Consider the following 19,608-nt stretch of genomic DNA (forward strand, 5'->3'; position numbering starts at 1 on the left):
TTTAAGATGCATCAAAGCAGTAGAAGAATATAAAAATTTTAGTCCCCATTATTTTTGACATTCTAGTCAGGTAACTATTTTGTATTACATTTGCAAATGTTCCAAACACAGTGCAGATCCTCAGCTCAAGAAAGCATTAGAAGCAGAAGTAATTTCAATTTGCTTCTTGAAGCATTTAGGGAAGGAAAAAGGTCTTTGCTTTTCTTTGCATAATCAGTTTATAAGCTCTACTTAAAAATGGGGTTTTCAACTTCAAATACTTTCTGCAGAGACTTTGTTTTAACCTTTATAGAGTAATTATAAAAGCAGGATTTAAAAAAAACCACACTTTATTATGCATTGTAATCCAACATATCACAAATATACTTATGAAACACATCAAATAAAATTAGTTTATTTTTTGAATCCACTTATTCCAATATAGTGGGGAAAGAAACAAACCTAAAGTTAGTTACACCTACACACAAAAAAACCCTGGTGTGTATGACAATCAAAGGAGTTGAGTCATCCAGATGCTTGTCCTTTAATATCAGACTCTTTCTTTATCATGTAAATATCCCATATAATAGGTGCTCACTGTTCTTTTAAAACCTTATAGCTGAGGAATTAAAAAATACTTGATTTTCCTAGTTTTCTTCCCATTGCAGGAATACATATTTTAAGGTAAACTTCGGAACAATCATAATGTAGAGGTTTACTAGGAAATTAATAAATATACAAGTTTTCATAAAACCTGTAGCTAAAAATAAGGACATGAACTCTGATGGTTCTGAATTTGCACTGACAATTTAAGAACAAGCTCATTGGCTTAAATGGAGTTACTCCAAAATTAGCTCCAATGTAACTTAAATCAGAATGGTTTTTTTTGCATCTCAGTCTAAATGGTATTTGTTAGCAATCTACCCATACCGTGTTCCCAAATACACTGCAGACTGAGAGCCAAGAAGATTTATTTTTAGCTACTCTCAATTGTAGGGAATAAAGTTATTTTAGACTAAAGCATTCAATGTACAGAATTTAAGTTTAGCAAAACAAAGAGGTTACTTACCTGAATATTACTTGTATTAGGGGTGCACTGATAGAGATTTTTTTGGCTGATACCGAGGGCTGATTATTAATCAGCTGTATCTGCCGATACCAATCCGATTGCTGATATGCAGCCCAGCAGCTTGAAGAGCAGAGTCAAGCTGGTAAGTCCGGGGGTGGGGGGAAGAACTTGGGGGCACAGATCAAGGACCCCACAGTGAGGAAGGGAATGGAAGTGGGGCTGAACACTTGATGGAGCTGCAAGTGGCTCATCTGGGGGACAAAGGGGTGGGGAGGAAGGGCAGCTCCCCACACTGCATGCACACCAGGGAAGGCATGAAGGGCATACGACCCCTGGATATGTGCACAGGGCGAGGACGGGCTGCCCACTGTGGCTTCTTCCTGGTGGAGGGAGAGGCAGGTAGTGGTGGTTCTGGTAGGAGGGTTTATGGGGTGGGCTACAGCTATCCCAACATTTTCCATAGCTACCCTGTAGCTCTCCTTCTAGCACCACTGCAGCCCGTCCTGGCTCAGTCCCCCTTGCTGCGAAGAGATTGGTGCAGCCTATGGCCCTAAGTGCACAGTGGGCAACCTGCCCCCACCCCATGCATAAATCTGGTGTGGGGGAGCACATGTCCCCCATGGGGGTGTGCGCAGCGGCAGGAGCAACCGCTGCCTCCTGCATCCTTCCAGATGAGCCACCTGTGGCTTCATCCCACACCCTGCCCAGCTGGGCAGCGCCTACCCCTGCCCCAGCCCCATTTCTTCCCTCAGCGTGGGGGTCTTAATCTGTGCCTGCCCCCCCCCCCCCAGACTTACCAGCTGGATGCTAGGCTGGACTCCTGGCCACATGCATGCTGCGGTATTATACATACACACAGCATTTATCTGTGACATTATTGGTAACATAGGCCAAAAAGTCAATTGCTGATAACGTCGATTTTCCTTTTATTGGTGCCGATATGATATGGAATGACGTATCAGTGCAACTCTAACTTTTATAGGAAGATATACCTTGTACCTTGAAATGTGTGGTATATATACACAGTCTGTAATCTACCCTCTATTCCAAATGCTTTGGAGTAAGTACCCTAATGAATTATGAGTTGGCCAACCAACAGCGTTGGGATAATTAGGGTGGATTCACCCTTTATACCTTTAATTGGATGTACAAAGTGCTGCCCCACAGGTCATTGCTGACTAGACATTTCTAACTAAAGCACACTAGACTTGTATCTATCAATGATGGCACATATACAGACCATTGCTCAAAAAAGTGTTTAGTATAATACTTTTTCCTCAGTTATTTTTTAAACAACTGTTTAAACTTCAAGTTAGATTTAATTAAGAGACCTTACAGAGATACAATCTAGTTGTCAGTTTTAAAAAAAGTCATTTGGAGATGGTCAACTTAAAAAAGATGGTATATGTCCATCCAGTATCGATGTAATTCCAACAAGCCATGTTAATTTCAACACGTGAATATTACATCGCAGGTGCCATTATTAACATAACATTGATATATTATGTACTGAAGAACAGACCTCGTTTCTTAGTTTTAGATAAATGTGAACAATGGGAATAAAAAATGTGTGTAAGAAAGGTCTTTAATGCATTTCAAAGCTATTCCAGGGTCAGAAAAGAAAGGTAAAACACCATGTGCAATGAAGCACATTTTTGTTACCACTGTAGACCTTGGGGACATGACTACAGATATGACACTCAATATTTTTACCAACAACCACAATCTTTTAACTATTCATCTATTTTTGATCCAACGAATCCTAAAGGAAGCAAACCAAAAATGAAACAGAAGATGTATTCATTCTAGAAACATATCCTGAGTGTAGAGATAACTATAATTCAGGGCTGGAGTTGGAGATTTAGTTGTCTTTTTTCATAGTACCTAGCAGCTTGGCTCCAGATGTCACGGCTGCTGCAACTGATTAATAATGACTAGTTTGCTACCACTAAGCATCAGACTTAAGTAACCTTCCTTACACTTCCATTTTACGTTCTGTACAAATTTACAAATGCATAAAGCAAGAAATACCAACGATGATAAAGAGACTGAATGTGTGCCTAGTCAAGACCATTTCCCTCTAACTTTCAAGTTGAACAAATATTATGCAAGATGAGCTTTCTAGGAAAACATCAGCTTAGCAAAGAAGCAATCTCTCCTGTCAAAAGCAGCAAACCCCCAAATTTCCCCTCCTTTGCTGTCTAACTCCTACGTCCCTCTGACTTCAATAAAGTAAAGAAAGAAAGAGTAAGAAAAAAAAATCCACAGTTGAGGGTGAAGTATTACACTTAAGTCAGTGAGGTAGGAAGTAACCTTCACACTAAAATTTCAACACTATCTACAAGAATGAATGACACTTTAATAATACTCCTTTATGTTCTGAAAGTACTCCACAAACTTTCCTAAGAAAATTCCTGGTAAGAGTTATCCCATTTTGCAGGTGGAAAACATAAGAGAAAGATGAAGTAAGTTGCCTAAGAACAAGCAGAAAGTCAGAGTAATTAGTACTCTTTTCACAACTTCCAATCTCTACACTTACTCCTCCAGACTCATCCTACACTGACTCCTCTAGAACTGTAGCATAAATGCTTATCAAGATCATATAAGTTGGGCCAATGCTAGTTGTTGTCATGCAATATTTTTTAAGTTTACAAATCTGTTAAATATGTGGAAGCAAAAATGAGACACTATATGCAAGTGTATGCTTTATTATGACACGATGCTGATTTCATTAAGGAATGAATTGCCCCTTCATATGTAAACTGCATATTTTGATTGCAGCAATGGCAGACTAATATACAAGATGTCTCTGTATGATGTGTGTTTCATAGAAAACTAACATTTATGTAATTTGGAGGGGGCATATTAAGCCTTAAATTGAAAAAAATATTTTTTTTTCAAAAGTCTTCTTGATTTGCATAGCAACTATCATGTTTACTCAAATCCAAGGTGAAGATTTTTCCCCATTTGAATACAAGGTGGGAGGGGAGGAGATGGCAGGGGAAGGAGGGGCAGTCTGATGCATGAGCACTTGGTGCCTCCAGTCATGCAACAGTGCTGGCCAAGGCTGAAGCAACTGCAGCTGGCTGGGTGGGAGATTGAGGCATGTGCAGGGACCCAGCTGGAGTTGGAGCTGGGATGAGAAAGTAAGTCGGGGTGGGGGGGAAAGGCTGCAGGGAGTAGACAGAGTGGCAGGTGATGTGAGAAGCCAAGTGGATGGGGAGTGGGACAGGCACCACGAGGTTAAGTGGTCCAGGGGACAGATGCCAGGTTTTCAGGCTTGGTGGGACAAGGTAAGCATCAGTGGGACAAGTGGTACAGGAGGAGGGGCCAGGGGGTTCAGACACAATGTGGTGGCGGGGGAAGAAACAGGGAGTGCAAGAATGGAGGGCAGGTGGCAGATGGACAAGGTACATGTGGTGGAGGGTGCAAGCACCAGGAGGTACAAGCATCATGGAGTACAGGGGGGTTCAGAAATCATGGAGATGGAGGCAGGCATGGGGTGTACAGAGAGCAGGGAGGCAAAGTAGAGGGGGGGTATGTGCAAGGAGTAGGCCACTTGACTCCTTTGCTGGCTGCCCCTCCTGTGGCTGCTTGCCCTGTAAGTTATAAACTTCCATGTCTACAATCTAATTATTGGGAGTTCGCCTTGAACTTAGTCATCTTGGATTTGAGGAAATAAGGTAATTTATTTAAAAAGAGCTTGCGAGTTCCAATCATGGCATGGTATGAGAGAAAAACCAGGATAATAGTCAGTTTTATTTTAGCATAAACATAAAGATGGAAGTTGGATTTACCCTAAATTACATAACACTGACTGAGTAGGGAACAGCATGTTTTCTTTGTATTTTAGGGAGAAAGGTCCAGTTATTAAATTGAGACATCACCCAGTAATTAAGCATGTTTAGATATCTATAGATCTAGCTATCTAGCTCTCTAGATCTAGTTATATATAGATATTGCTAACCCGAAATTGATTTTTTTTTCTTTATATAGGTGGCTTCTAATACCAGTAGTTTTTCTTTTTTTACTTTACGGCAGATGGTATGTTACAATCCATACATCAACTACATTCATTCTTTTGGCTTATCTAGGTCTGGAAAAATTAAATACTAAAAGAAAAATCTTTGGAGTCAATAACAGGGTAAAATGAAGACTACTCCAACACAGCAAAAGGTAACTTCAAGTGCATGATTTATAGGAGGGTTTTTGTTAGACATATTTACTATGGATGCACATATGACTGTAGAATAGTGATGAATATATTTATAGCATAGACCTTCATGACCATGGGAAACTAAATGATACTTACATACACATTAATCAGAGGAAGTATAAAGGAGTGTTTCGATTATGTCCCACATGTGGACATGGCCAGTACTAATGTTAATTGGGGGTGCATATCTATTACACCATGTTGATTTTCACAGAAACAAGGATGAGTTGAACAAAGCATAATTTTTACTGGGGCAAAAGGTAGAAGGTTTGCTGAGTTCTAATAATGCTTTTGTACATACAGCTCAAGCATACTAAGCTGTTAGCTTCCGCTATATTGTCCTGAGAATTACATTTTAGTGGCAATCTGTATAGTAAAGAATAGTTTTGGAACAGTAACTCTCTCTTACATAGGCATAATTTTATGATTTTGTCACTAAATCACTAATCTGACCATTTTTGGAAGTCAACTAGCAAAGACTTCTTTCCCAGTTTTCTCTTCTTGCCTTTCAGTCAACTTTGCTTCTCTTCTCTTGCTTTCATATTTTTAAGCAGCTACAACATATGCAATTGTATTACCATGTTTGATTTTGCATCCTATTACCATTCCCAACTGTATTAAAATTATGTAAATACAGGAAAAAAGAAAAAAATATATTTTCCAAATAATTTTAATCCTGAAGGGAGGTTGTACAACATATCTTATTCCAACAGTATAAAAAAGATTTTCTATAATTAGAAAAAAAATTGGCAGTAGCAAAAACAACGCACCTTGATTTGTCAAATATACATTCTACTATTTGTAGATACCTGTAGATTAGTATGAACAAAGACATTATTTTATTAATTGCAGGAGGATCTTTAATGTTAGCAGATGTATTGAGCGTTTGCTTTTCCAGACTCCAGTGCAGACATCTGAGCTTCTTTTCTACAGTTCGTTGCATCTGACCTGTCAGTTCTTTATCATATCAGTCAATCAATGAAGTCGTTCTAATTTAGCCTGTAGGGACTTAAAATTCCCTGTAGTGGTCTGCACTGTTAATGTAGGGCTCATAGACTGAAGTTCAACAAGGTAGCAACTAACAGCATCCAAACAAACATTTGTGAATCGTCGTCTGTATAAAAAAAAAAAGAAAAAGAATATTTTTTATGTACATGCCATTCATTTGAGAAAAAGTAGTAAGACACCTATAGGAAATAACAGGATAAAAAAAATGACAAAAACAGATTACTTCATTTTTCCAATATATACCATAGTTACTTGAATACAAGATGCCACCCCCCTCCCCCACACATAGCTGACATGGGGAAAAAAAGCCCCTCATCTTACATTCCCATACAAAGAAACCGCATTAAATACACAGTCTATCATTAAACTGCTGCCAAAAGCAACGTCCTCAGTAATGGAAACTACTCATAAAGTTGGCTAAATTCAGCCAACACTGAGCATGACTATGAAACACATTGCTTGTACGGGGCAAACATACTGATGGGAATTTACTACAAAGAATAGCATAGTGTAACCCACCTGAAGAAGATATAGGGTACTGCTCATTGCACTCAGTCCCCCTCAGCACTGACTTTTTCCAAGTCAAGGTGAGCCACTACAGTAAAAACATGTAGACTTCCTCTTCACTCTCACAACTAAGCTGTGCCTTTCTTTCCCATTTCCAATGAATCTCATTTTTTAGCCGGCCTTAAATGTCTGGTAAACATTACTGAAAAGGGCCTCATATAGCTTAGCCAGAATTCCTCTGTTGCCCCTTCTCTCAGCCTGTTGCATATTATTAGTGTGGCCCTGTCCTCCATGAGATGGAGAGGGTACAGGTTACCCTGCATACCTCATCAGCATTTGTGAGAAGAACTCCCATTTCCTGTCATAAGTAGGGGGGCTAATTTGCATACAGATCTTTTGTGGTGGAGGGTGGGGGTATCTGGCGTACACACGTATATCGAGCAGTGCTAAGCTGTGGGGTAACCACAGCTTGAAACGCTGTTATTTCTGCTGGGGCCCAGCCCATTGAACTGTGTGGTAAATAATGAGCCTTTTGGCTTTGGACTGTCATGCACAGCTTGTATTATATACAAGCAGGTACAAAAGAGCTGATTAAACATATGCTTATGGATAAACTAAGCCCGCTGGGGGATGGGGGGATTACTGCCACTGCTGGCCCGCTGAGTGACCCTTGCAAAGCCAGCGGACCAAGGCACTTAAGGGAGACCACCCCTGCCCCAGCCCTGGCACAATCTGTGGGCAAGGCAAGAGCCCCTAAGGGCACACTTGCCTGCCTGTACACTAATGCCAGGAGCCTGGGTAACAAGCAGGCGGAGCTTGTCCTCCTGCTCAGTGCAAAGAATTATGACATCATTGGGATAACGAAGACCTGGTGGGACTCCACCCATGACTGGACCACGGGTATAGAGGGCTATACCCTGTACAGGAGGGATCGTGTTGACAAAAGGGGTGGGGGTGTAGCTCTCTATGTCAAGGAAAGCTACATGTCCCTGCAAGCTGATGTCAGCGACCGGCATGGACAGCTAGAGACCCTCTGGGTAAAAATTCGTGGGAAAAACGGCACAGGGGACACAACGGTGGGAGTCTACTACAGACCTCCCACTCAAAGTCCTGAGCTTGACCAGGAGTTTGCCCGGGAACTGACTGAGGCCGCTTGCTCCAGGACCTTGGTTATCATGGGTGACTTCAATTACCCGGACATCTCCTGGGAAGATCATTCAGCAAAATCCGAGCGGTTGCAAAGCTTTCTCTCGTGCGTGGATGACCTCTACCTGACTCAAGAAGTCTATGGGCCAACGAGAGGCAAAGCGCTGCTTGACCTGGTACTGGCTATGGGGGATGACCTAATCGGCGACCTAGTGATCGATGGGAAGCTGAGTGACAGTGACCACGAGCTGATCACCTTCACCATCCGCCGTAAAGCTGGCAACTCAGTCAGCAACACAGAAGTCCTTGACTTCAGAAAAGCCAACTTTGACAAGCTCAAGAGGCTTGTCGGTCAGGCCTTCAGGGACCATGACCCCAGGGAGATGGGAGTTCAAGAAGAGTGGTTGCTTCTCAAGGAAGCGATCCTCAGTGCACAAGCTAAATCTATTCCAACATGGAGGAAAGGCAACAAGAAGTCCCCCTGGCTCTCCAGGGACCTAGCGGACCTCCTGCGGCTAAAAAGGAAAGCCTACAAAGGATGGAGGATGGGTTTCACCTCCAAGGAGGATTATTCTGCACTGGTCCGGTCTTGCAGGGAGCAAACCAGGAAAGCCAAGGCTGCAACTGAACTCCATCTAGCTTCAAGCATCAAGGACAAGAAAAAGTCCTTTTTCAGATATGTGGGGAGCTGGAGGAAAAGCAAGGGCAATGTTGGACCCCTGCTAAACCAGATGGGGCAACTGACAACTGACGCCCAGGAAAAAGCCAACCTATTAAATAGGTACTTTGCATCAGTCTTTCATCAGTCCCATGGGACGCCCACGCCTGCTATGGGACAGGGAGATCCGGGTGATGGGGATCCCCTACCCTCCATAAATGCTGACCTCATGAAGGAACACCTTGAGAAGCTGGATACCTTCAAGTCAGCCGGCCCTGACAATCTGCACCCCAGGGTACTCAAGGAGCTGGGAAGCATCATAGCCCAGTCCCTGGCACGGATCTTTGAAAACTCCTGGCGCTCTGGTGTAGTGCCCGAAGACTGGAAGAAGGCCAATGTGGTGACGATCTTCAAGAAAGGGAGGAGAGTGGATCCGGCTAACTACAGGCCCATTAGCCTGACTTCTATCCTGGGGAAGATCTTAGAAAAGTTTATTAAGGAGCCCATCCTTGATGGACTGGCCCAGGCTAACATTCTAAGGGATAGCCAGCATGGGTTTGTTGCGGGTAGGTCTTGTTTGACCAATCTCATTTCCTTCTATGACCAGGTGACCTATCACCTGGACCAGGGAGAAGAGATTGATGCCATATATCTTGACTTCAAAAAAGCCTTTGATCTGGTATCCCATGATCACCTCTTGGCCAAACTGCCCAGTTGTGGCCTTGGCTCCACCACGATCCGCTGGCTGGGAAACTGGCTCCATGGTCGGACCCAGAGGGTTGTAATTGATGTCAGTCACTCATCATGGTGCTCTGTGACCAGTGGGGTCCCTCAAGGCTCTGTCCTGGGACCCATCCTGTTCAACTTCTTCATTAATGATGTGGACATTGGAGTCAGGAGTGGACTGGCCAAGTTCGCCCATGACACCAAACTTTGGGGCAAAGCATCCACGCCAGAAGATAGGTGGGTGATCCAGGCTGACCTGGACAAGCTCAGCAAATGGGCGGACGAGAACTTGATGGTGTTTAACACTGAAAAATGCAAGGTTCTCTACCTTGGGAAGAAAAACCTGCAGCTTCCTTATAGGCTCGGCAGTGCTACGTTGGATAGCACTACAGAAGAAAGAGACTTGGGGGTCATCATTGACCACAAGATGAACATGAGCCTGCCTGCAATGCGATGCTGCGGCTAGTAAAGCGACCAAAACGCTGGCGTGCATCCATAGATGCTTCTCGAGGAAATCCCGGGACGTCATTCTCCCCTTTGGACTCAGCCTTGGTGAGGCCGCAGCTGGAGTACTGCGTCCAGTTTTGGGCTCCACAATTCAAAAAGGATGTGGAGAAGCTTGAGAGAGTCCAGAGGAGAGCCATGCGCATGATCAGAGGTCAGGAAAACATTTCTTACGATGACAGGCTGAGAGCCATGGGACTCTTTAGCCTGGAAAAGCGCAGGCTCAGGGGTGATCTGATGGCCACCTATAAGTTTATCAAGGGTGACCACCAGGATCTGGGGGAACGTTTGTTCACCAGAGCTCCCCAAGGGATGACGAGGTCAAACGGTCACAAACTCCTACAAGACCGTTTCAGGCTGGACATAAGGAACAATTTCTTTACTGTCCAAGCCCCCAAGGTCTGGAACAGTCTGCCAGCGGAGGTGGTTCAAGCACCTACATTGAACACCTTCAAGAGTAAATTGGATGCTTATCTTGCTGGGATCCTATGACCCCAGCTGACTTCCTGCCCTTTGGGCAGGGGGCTGGACTCGATGATCTCCTGAGGTCCCTTCCAGCCCTAATGTCTATGAAAATCTATGAAAAATGAAAATCTATGAAAAATAAGGAGGTACTCAATTTGCGATTTCATGGAAATCAGGCATTGTGAAATCAGGCATTGTGTACAAAATCGGGCACTGTCTGTGAAACAAACAACCCAAATGAACCACAACCCCCTCAAAAAAAAACTTACTAAAAATAAAATGCTGGCTCCCCAGTGGGAGCCAGCAGTCTTTGTGGCTGCTGTAGCTTGGCCTTGAAACCTATTGGAGGGGGATGAGGGAACCTGCTGATGTGAAGGAGAGCAGCCAAGAAGGTGGCCACCCCCACAGATTCACTGAGAGAGCTGCCTGTCCGTGGCAAGGGGCAGGGCCACACAATGGACAATCCTTCTGGCCAATCAGTGGCAAGAGGCAGGGCTACTTGGGTCCCTTGGCCAGAGGCATGGGGAGCCCTTCCGTGATAAGCCTATGATAATGGTGGCCATCCTGTGATCAGCCTGTGAAATCGGCTGCCTGCCTCCTCCATTTCAGGAGGTCCCTACTTATGAAGTACCTGTGGTAAAACTTGCAGCAGTTTCAAAAGAGGTAAACTGCATCAATTCTGGATGAACTAAGTCAACAGGTACCTACAGTAATTTCCCTACATGCATGATACTGCAGTAATGTTTATTTCTAGGTCAGTGTTTTCAAATTTGCTTCTCAGTTTCATGTGCACAGGGACAGTAAGGTCTTACAGTAGGGAAGGGGCTGCCAGGGAAAAACATTGAGGCAGGGCAGAAGGCAAGAGGGTTACTTGCCTCCCTAGATTTATTTTCCCTGCTGTGTCAGTGGGAGGGGGACAAATTCAAGGCAACCTCCAGATTTTATACCTGGAAAATTATAAAAAAAAACAAACATATTTTTTGGGCAGGGGGCATCTTATATTCACAACTGTCTTATGTTTGAGTAAATGCAATAGTTAAATAAAAACCCAAATATTTAATTCTGATGTGAGTGAAGTGTTAATGGAAACCTAATGAATCACTACTATCTACCTGTGATTTAATATTTTCAGCCATTAAAAATGCAAGATAAAAGTTTCCAGTGTGTCAGTTCAGATGTGAGATATTTGTTTGACTAATATCTAACATTAGATACCAATTCTTTGAAAAGCAAATACATATTTTAGAAGTCACCTTTCATCCAAAGATGATCCAACAGAATTATGCTGACTGCTTCCAAATCACTATTGTTTTTGCAAAGCAGCTAGCCATTTGTGGAAATTTATAAACATAAGGAGGTAAAACTGAAAATAAGAGGTGAGAATCCAATGATTCAACAGCAGGAAACAAAGATATTAACTCTGGCAAAGAGTAAATTAAGTTGGTTTGACATTTGTTTTTGACATCCTTCTAGGCTGCTTTTTATCATCTTATTATCCAGTGAGATTGTAAACTGACTGATTAATTGCCTCCAGTGCCTTTGAGGAACTGAAGTTTCTCTGGATCCTCCCACTTTCAGGCTCTCTGGAACTAACCACTTGCTCTTAAAAGATGATTGCTGTGTTCACAGACCCCTTTAGCTAGTCCTTTAAGTACTCTAGTGTCAGTTTTATCAGGCCCTGCTACCTTTGAATACATTTTTATTAATTTAAATGTTCTTTAACCTCTTCTTCCTTTATTCCCAGACCAGACATAGTATGGATAGTTACTGAAAGCTTCTTTGCACTGGCCTGCTTATGTTTTATCCATGTTTCAAAGGATTTGTTTAAATTCCATTCTTGAGAATTAAAGAATCTATACTCCATGCATAAAATCCTAGTCCTGCTTAAGTTATGAGGAAAATTCCCAGACTTCAGTAGGGCAAAAATTTTACCTTCTTCACTTTTATATGGAGAGTTTAAGTACTGGAATGAGTAAAATCTTTATAAAATATGGAGTTTAACAGCAAGAGTTAAGTATGAAACTGAAAATAATGTCTATACAGTTTATATTCAAAGTACCCAAGTTTATTGTATTTGTAGGATTCAAAGAAGTTTGCAGAAATGACCCATGGTCCCTACAGATATGTCACAATTACAAGGATTTTCATCCTTGGGAGCATATCTGCAAGAGGGGACCAATTTCTTATTTAAACTGAGGAAGCCCCTTTTTACATCTTGAGACAGAGGCATAAGTGTATTTTAAAACTAAAAACCAAAAAAATAACAAGCCACCTAAACATCAAAATCCTAGATCCTACATACATCCTTCTGAACAGCTGAGAATAATGACTTTCATGATCATTAACTTGAGATTTTAAAATCAACGACTCAAAGAAGCTTTGCAGTTTCCTGTACAAATGAAGTGCTTTATAATATTTTTTTTAAATATAAATGTTGAAAAATGCTTGATTATAATATATAGTTACCTCTCAAAATTAAGCACTTTGCTAGGATCCTGGACATATCCTGATAATAATACATGGATACACTCCAAAAGGTGTAAAGGTTTTTTCATTCTGTTCCAGTATGGATCCTAAAAGAAGATTACATCACATTAGGGGGCCAAGTTAATTCCAATGCATTAATATAGAAATATTACATTTGCCAATACACAAAAACTGTATTACTGTTTGATTTATTGCAGCAAAAGTATAACAGAAATGAGAATTATATTTATTTGCATATTCGATTTTAATATGTTAAAGTCTTTTATAAAACTAAAACTCACTGCTTGGCTGCGTTTGCCAGAGGTAAAACAAAAAGTAGATTGTTATGCTACAGCCAAAAACAACCCCCTTACTAATAAGTACTATAAAATACGTTAAAACTAATTGCAAGTAGTTCATTATTATCCAAGTGTTTCAGATATTCAGTTGCAACAAGTTTCACAGACTTTTAATGGGTAAAATGAACCAAACAGATTCTCTTTTTTACTTTAAATTGGAAAGTACACATTGCAATACAGTGGTAAGATTTCATAACCAGTGCCAGAGTCCTGGGAAATAAATAAGTAAAAAGCATGATGTACTCACTTAAGTTTTTGCAGATATGCACAAAAACTAGATTTTTTTTTTTTAAGAATAACTCCTAAGAAAAAGGAAAATCAAATCAAGCTGAAATATAGAAAATCTAATGATATTTATAACAGAATCACATCAGCTTTAGCTGAAGTAGTAGGAACACCAGAATATAACAGCTTTCCCCACATGCTGGGATCTGAATGAACAAACAGAGAGAGACGCACAGCGGGGGCTTTTAAGTAAATGTATTCTCAATCTTTAAAAAAAAAAGTCCATGAAAGTGTTTTTATTCATCTCATTATCTTTATACAAAACAAACCAAAAGACATTCATACTTATTTTTCTTACCCGTGCTTTGAACAACTGATCATATACTTCAAGAAGCTTAGGCAGTGGCACTCCAATTTCTTGCATAGTGTATGTTACAAATCCCACATCCCAGTTCAAAGAACAAACTTGCTGCTCAAGAAACTGCACTAAGAAATCTAAAGAGAAAAAAGAAAAGGGAAAAAAAGACTGCATGTTAATTAGCTAGACAAAGTTACAATCCTATCTTTCACTTATATTAACACCTTTAATCTGTGGAGCTCAAAATAATTTACAAAACAGATAAGAATTATCCCTAATTCACAGCTGCAAAAACCAAGGGCAAAAGGACATGCAAAACAGGTATCCTACAGTCTCAGTCTAACGTTATATAAGCACCACCAACACTATATTAAAGGCTTACCACATTGCCCTGTGATTCTTTCAAGCTATGCTGTTGAGCTGAGAAGTTCAGTACCTCTACTTTGGTTCTTGTGTGGCAGCAGCACATACTGCTGTTAGCTTTTGGCTAAATAGGCTGTTGCCCAGTAAAGCTTATGCATTTTATGTACGTGTTAGTCTCTAAGGTATCCTTCTGCCCTGGCCTCCTACCATAAGACTACCAGACTATTTGGCCTTCCCTCATCTGCAGTGCTTGTGCATTTACACTATATTTAACTTTCCATAATATAAAACCTGTAGTGTTTACAACAGTTTAGACTGTCGGCATCATCAGTCCAAGTGTTCAGGCAACACGCAGCAACCATGGCATTTGAACACAGATCCCAAATTTAATGAGAGACCTGGGGGCCTCCCAAATTCTACTGTGAGACATAAATGTCTAGAGGCCACAGGAATAAGGATTGCCGCAACCCAGAAAGTAAACATACATATATATCATATTGTCTACATAAATACACTCATTTTTTTACTTTCAAATGCCTTGTTTACATAGTTGTCCAAAATAAATTCAGCTTCTCTTTGAGTGAAATTAAATAAGACATTTTAGAACTGATTAACTATACTTTGGTTAAGTATTAGAGACAAAAGCATTTATACATAAAGAAATACTGAGGTTCTTTTAAATTGTATCATGAAAAGTTTAAGAGTGTCTGTATATTTTGATTCTTAGGCAATGCTACAAAAATTGAAGAAAAAAGAGGTATCAAGGCAGTGGGTTCAAGAGACTCTACTTGTGTGAGTGTGTGTTACATTACTTACCTAATGGGAAATAGCGAGGTGTGCCAGCATATATTTTTCCAAGCAATACCATCTTCAAGCTCAGAGCCTGCATTCTGTCAGCTGGACTTAGAGTCACACTGTCACTCAATTCTGAAAGAGCATACAATACACTTTTGCATTTAAACATGATAGAGTATAATTAAAAAAAGCAGTGCTGTATTTGTGCTTACTGCTAATACTCAAAACCAAGTTTCTTATAACCGCATATAGAGTTCTGTTAACTTATGGTACAGACAACTGATATTATTATTATTAATTATAAGGTGGAAGGAGAGGGAATCTCCCACTCATACTAGAAATTAAGGCACATTGATAGAGTTGTTTGAGGAAGCTTGCACTGCTGCAACCAGTGCTTTAACTTTTCTGAGGATAAACAGAAGGATTTTGTTTCCATTGCTGTCAAAATTCACAAATACAGAATAGTTCACATTATGGTTTTAAATCAAAACATATACTGAGGAGGAGTAAAATTTCCTTATCTTGAAACATCCAAATAAATGTTTGCAGGGATTGTGACGCCATCTCTGAGAAATACTTCTTATAATGGCCATTAACAGGAGAATTAGTGCAATGGATTGTCAGAGGACTATTAATGCTCAGATCAGAGTTTAAGGTCAGTGGTGAGGGGTCCTCTCTGATGAGAAATGTTTTTTGGTGCTTTGTGACTATTTCCTCATCTAAAAAGTTATGGTCAGCCCCTTCTTGGGAAGAAGTGGTTGCAGGTTAAGTCAGTGAGGGGCGAGAGATGATGGATAGATGGGATGAGATGGAGATGCGTTTTGAAAAATGCCTATCTAATTTATAAAACAGACTGAAAACTAAGCGTAGTTCAATTTCAATATACCAATTAATGCCCATCATCTAAAAATGGTATAAAAAGGTAAAATTACTAAAAAAGACTATTTAAATGAAAAGTAAAGTAATTTTCTTAGTATTTTTAAATAAGGAGTTATGATTTGCATTGCACCTTCTATTAACAAAACATCTTCTAAGTAATACAAATAACAATATATCTTCCAAGTCAGGGCTTGTCAACCAGGGGTACCTCTAAGGGTACTTGGAAAGGTCTTAAGGGATACGTGCAGGCAGGTGGGGACAGAGTGCTGCCATCTACCACCCCACACTGCCGCCTCCTAGAAGCAGGGCAGGGAGGAGGTGGGGGTGAGAGCAGCAGTGCCCTTCTGTAGACCGCACAGGTGTTGCCCAGCCACCCAAACATGGGGGGTGGGCGGAAGAGCTTGCACGTGGCTGCTGCTGCCACCATCAACCACCCCATGCTGCCGCCGCCCACCATCCCACACTGCTTTCCCACAGCAGGTCACACATGTAGCTCCATGGGCTGCTGACAGGCAGCATGCGATTGGCCAAGTGCGAGGCCCATCAGCAGTCCATGGAGCCACACATGCGATTGGCTGTGGGAAAAAGGGGCGGGGTGTGGCAGCAGCAGCGTGGTGTGGTGGCTGCTGCATGCAAGTCCCCCCGCCCCCACCCTGCCATCTGGCTGCCACCAGAAGGGGTACACTTCTTAGAAAAGGTTGAAAACCCTGTTCTAAGTAATACAAGCTGGTACACTTGTCTTACAGTCCTGAACTTCTACTGCCACAGATAATACCAAGCCCCAGCCCCACTATGAGCTCTTTGTGGAAACTGTCTGTAAACCTTGTTCTGCATTGCTCTTCATTTTGAAAGATTAACTGAAAGTTGTACAAAACTCCTAAACTCCGAAGGTAATACATTAAATGTTAAGACTTTCAAAGTATTTTGCAAAACATTCTGAAAAGATACGCTTAACATCCCATGTGAATCATTACTAAGAGCAGCATATGACCAGAAGATTCTAAAGTTGCAAGTTATTCTTTTCTTTAAAACCATGTCTCAAGAGTTACCTTTTTCAATTATTTCTTGCCAGAGAGTCTGCACCAAGATAGGGTCGGAATGGCCTGCACAATGTATAATTGCTAACTTACATTCTGAGAGCTTGAAAGGGTCAGCAAATTCACCATAGAGCTGAATGAAACAAAAAAGCAAGAGTTTGACAGTTAACCCAAGACAAAACTTCATAATTTACTATCAGGGTAAAATGAAACAGAAAAGTTAATTTACAATGGAACCAGATGGTTATAAGTTGACCTCACATTTTCAGGTGCAATTTTAGAAAAAAGAGCTTTTTTCCCTGAATACAGGTCAGTAACTACAGATACAGGTTTTGAACTGCTACTGCCAAGCAAAATCGCATAGAAAAATCAAATAATCATGAACTGATATTTTGATAACACATAGAAAAATACTAAAAGTAATAAAGTCAAGAATGAAAGATTTAAATTGATATCGAGAAGAAATTCTTTATGGTGAGGGTTGCCAATATATGGAATGGGCTTCCAAGGGAGATGATGCTTTCCCCTACCTTGAAGGTGTTCAAGAAAAGATTAGAGAAGCACCTAGCTGGGGTTATTAACCCCAGTGCTCTTCCCTGCCTAGAGAAAGGAGTCACTTCTGACCCTAGAAATCTATGAAATCTCTGTGGGGAGCCTGAGGACAGGCTGAACTTATGAATAAGTCGAGTATAAGTTTTATGGCACGTTGGCGGGGAAGAGGTAAAACAATGCCTAAGTGCAGGGAGCTAAATTTATGAATGCAACATAATACAAAGTAAATGAAATACAAAGACTAAATGAGGATTTTAAATAACCATGGCTAGATACTACAAGAGCCATTCAATAAAGTTAATTTGGTATTTCTATACAACAGGGGTTTTCTGGCTGGAGTGCTGAAAAACACCAACATGTACCTCGGAAGGTGCCAGAGTGCTGGCATGACAAAAAAAACAAAATGAGGGCAAGGGGTACATGGAAGGATGCCCTGGCTTGTGCCCCTTGCTCTCCACCCAAAGCCTCTGCCCCCAGCCCTACTGCCCCTTGCTCCCCACCCAAAGCCCCTGGCCCCCAGCCCTACTGCCCCTTCCCCTCCAGCCCTGCTGCCCCTTCCCCCCCACCCCGGGCTCTGTGGCTACCAGCAGCTCTGTACCGGCGTGTGCAGGCGCGCCTCGGAGTGGGCAGTGGGGGCAGGACCTGAGCCAGCCTGGGCTCTGGGCAGCTGCAACAAGCAGCGGGCTGGCTACAAACAGCTTCGCCGGGCTCATCACCTCCGTGCCAGGAGCAGGGGAGAGACTGGAGACTGGGGCTGCGCTGCCTCAGGCCCCGCCCCCACCGCCTGCTCCGAGGCACTCCAGCATGCGCCCGTGTGGAGCTAGTGCTGAAGCCTGGCACAGCTGTTTGGAGCCTCCTGGCCGCAGCCGGCCCCGGCTCTGGGGATCTGCTGCCAGCCGGGATCCTGGGCTGCTCCCAGCAGGCAGCTGGGACGCTGCAAGCCCTGCTCGGAACAGTCCGAGTTCCGTTGCTGGCAGCAGCTTCCTGGAGCCAGGGCTGGCCACGGCATGCCATGCTCAGCACACATGCCAAGGGTTGCCAACACCTGCTATACAATCTTTCAATTTTAAAACACTTGAGAATGAAAAATTGGTGTGCTTTGTACTCTATTCTTTCTGCTCATCTTTCACACAGTACATAATACAGAGTTAGATTGAGAAGGAATTACTACAGGTTGGACACAAAAGGCATTTTTGCATGTGTTCTGGGGATAAGAAGGTGCTTTAATTAGATCAGTTCTGAGAGCTGCTCTAATTAAAAGGCCTTCAGTGTCTGTCCCTGCATTTCAAAATGGCAGTGGCGGTGATGACTATGAAAGCTGTGAAAGCTTGGACATGAAATACCAGATTAAAATAACAGCGTAAAAAAATGCAAGGCAGTGGCTGGAGCAAGATTGGGTTGTGGTGACAAGTCTGCCACAAAGAAAATCAAACTCTGCTAATGGCTGTAACACATTAGGTATAGAGAAAGGGGAGCTTGTGGTACCCAATACCAGACCCATGCCATAAGGTAACAATCATGATAATAGTCCTCAACCTTCTACCACACCCAAGCCTAAAAAATAAAAGTGATAGTTAAAATTACTGGCAGAGACCTGACACACACATTACATGTATACAACAAGACTCAGAGAGCAAGCTATTGAGCCAAATGCCCTAGGGGGAAAACTACAAACCAGGTACACATCTCAGTTGAGGTAAGTGTCACTAAAGGAAACGAAAGCACTGAAATATCCACTTCAAAGCAAAGCCTATAAAAACAAAGAGCCAGTGTACACTGACAATATGACTGCAAATATATCCTGGTTAACACACTCCCAAAGCAAACATCCCATACATCTGTCTAAAGTTTTACAAATGTCTAAATGTTTATTATGCTAAGCCAGTGTATTCTCCTGAAACTCGTACCTATTGTATCTAATGGCCTCTGATCTTCACTATCTCCATTTCTGTGATTAACTTCCTAAAGGTACCTCATTCAATCAATACCCATCCCATTTGATTCCAAACTGATCAAAAGCTTGCAGAAGCAAAACAAACACATGAACAGGATACAACTGTAATGTTAATTAAGTTTTTGCTGCTTTGTTTGGACTTCAATTAACCAACTATCAAGAAGGAATGCTTTGAAGCTATACAATTAAAGCAGTATAAAAAGCAAGACAAAACTGCCAGTAACCTGTGCAGTCCAGGAAGATCAAGAAGCCACCCTGTACCCAGGTCACAAGTGGAGGACTGGAGCTCTGTGAAAGCTGTATAAGAACCACTTCCTGCCTCCTTGGGTAAAAATCTTTTAC

At 41.9% G+C, this 19,608-nt stretch overlaps 1 protein-coding gene across 1 annotated transcript in view; it reads right to left on the bottom strand.

Moving 5' to 3' along the window:
• Positions 1-311: 311 nt before the first annotated feature.
• The window catches only part of NUP155 (nucleoporin 155), a 69,352-nt gene continuing 50,055 nt past the window's right edge, over positions 312-19,608 (bottom strand). The window contains exons 31-35 of the mRNA XM_090037958.1: positions 16,773-16,893; positions 14,866-14,976; positions 13,687-13,823; positions 12,745-12,851; positions 312-6,378 (exon numbers count right to left, since the gene is read on the bottom strand). Coding sequence (XP_089894084.1) covers positions 6,240-6,378; positions 12,745-12,851; positions 13,687-13,823; positions 14,866-14,976; positions 16,773-16,893 — 615 coding nt within the window. The 3' untranslated portion in view covers positions 312-6,239. The remainder of the gene's footprint in view (positions 6,379-12,744; positions 12,852-13,686; positions 13,824-14,865; positions 14,977-16,772; positions 16,894-19,608) is intronic.

Source organism: Crocodylus siamensis, chromosome 3 (genome assembly GCF_052110815.1).
Source record: "Crocodylus siamensis isolate JL-2025a chromosome 3, ASM5211081v1, whole genome shotgun sequence".
Taxonomy (NCBI): domain Eukaryota; kingdom Metazoa; phylum Chordata; order Crocodylia; family Crocodylidae; genus Crocodylus; species Crocodylus siamensis.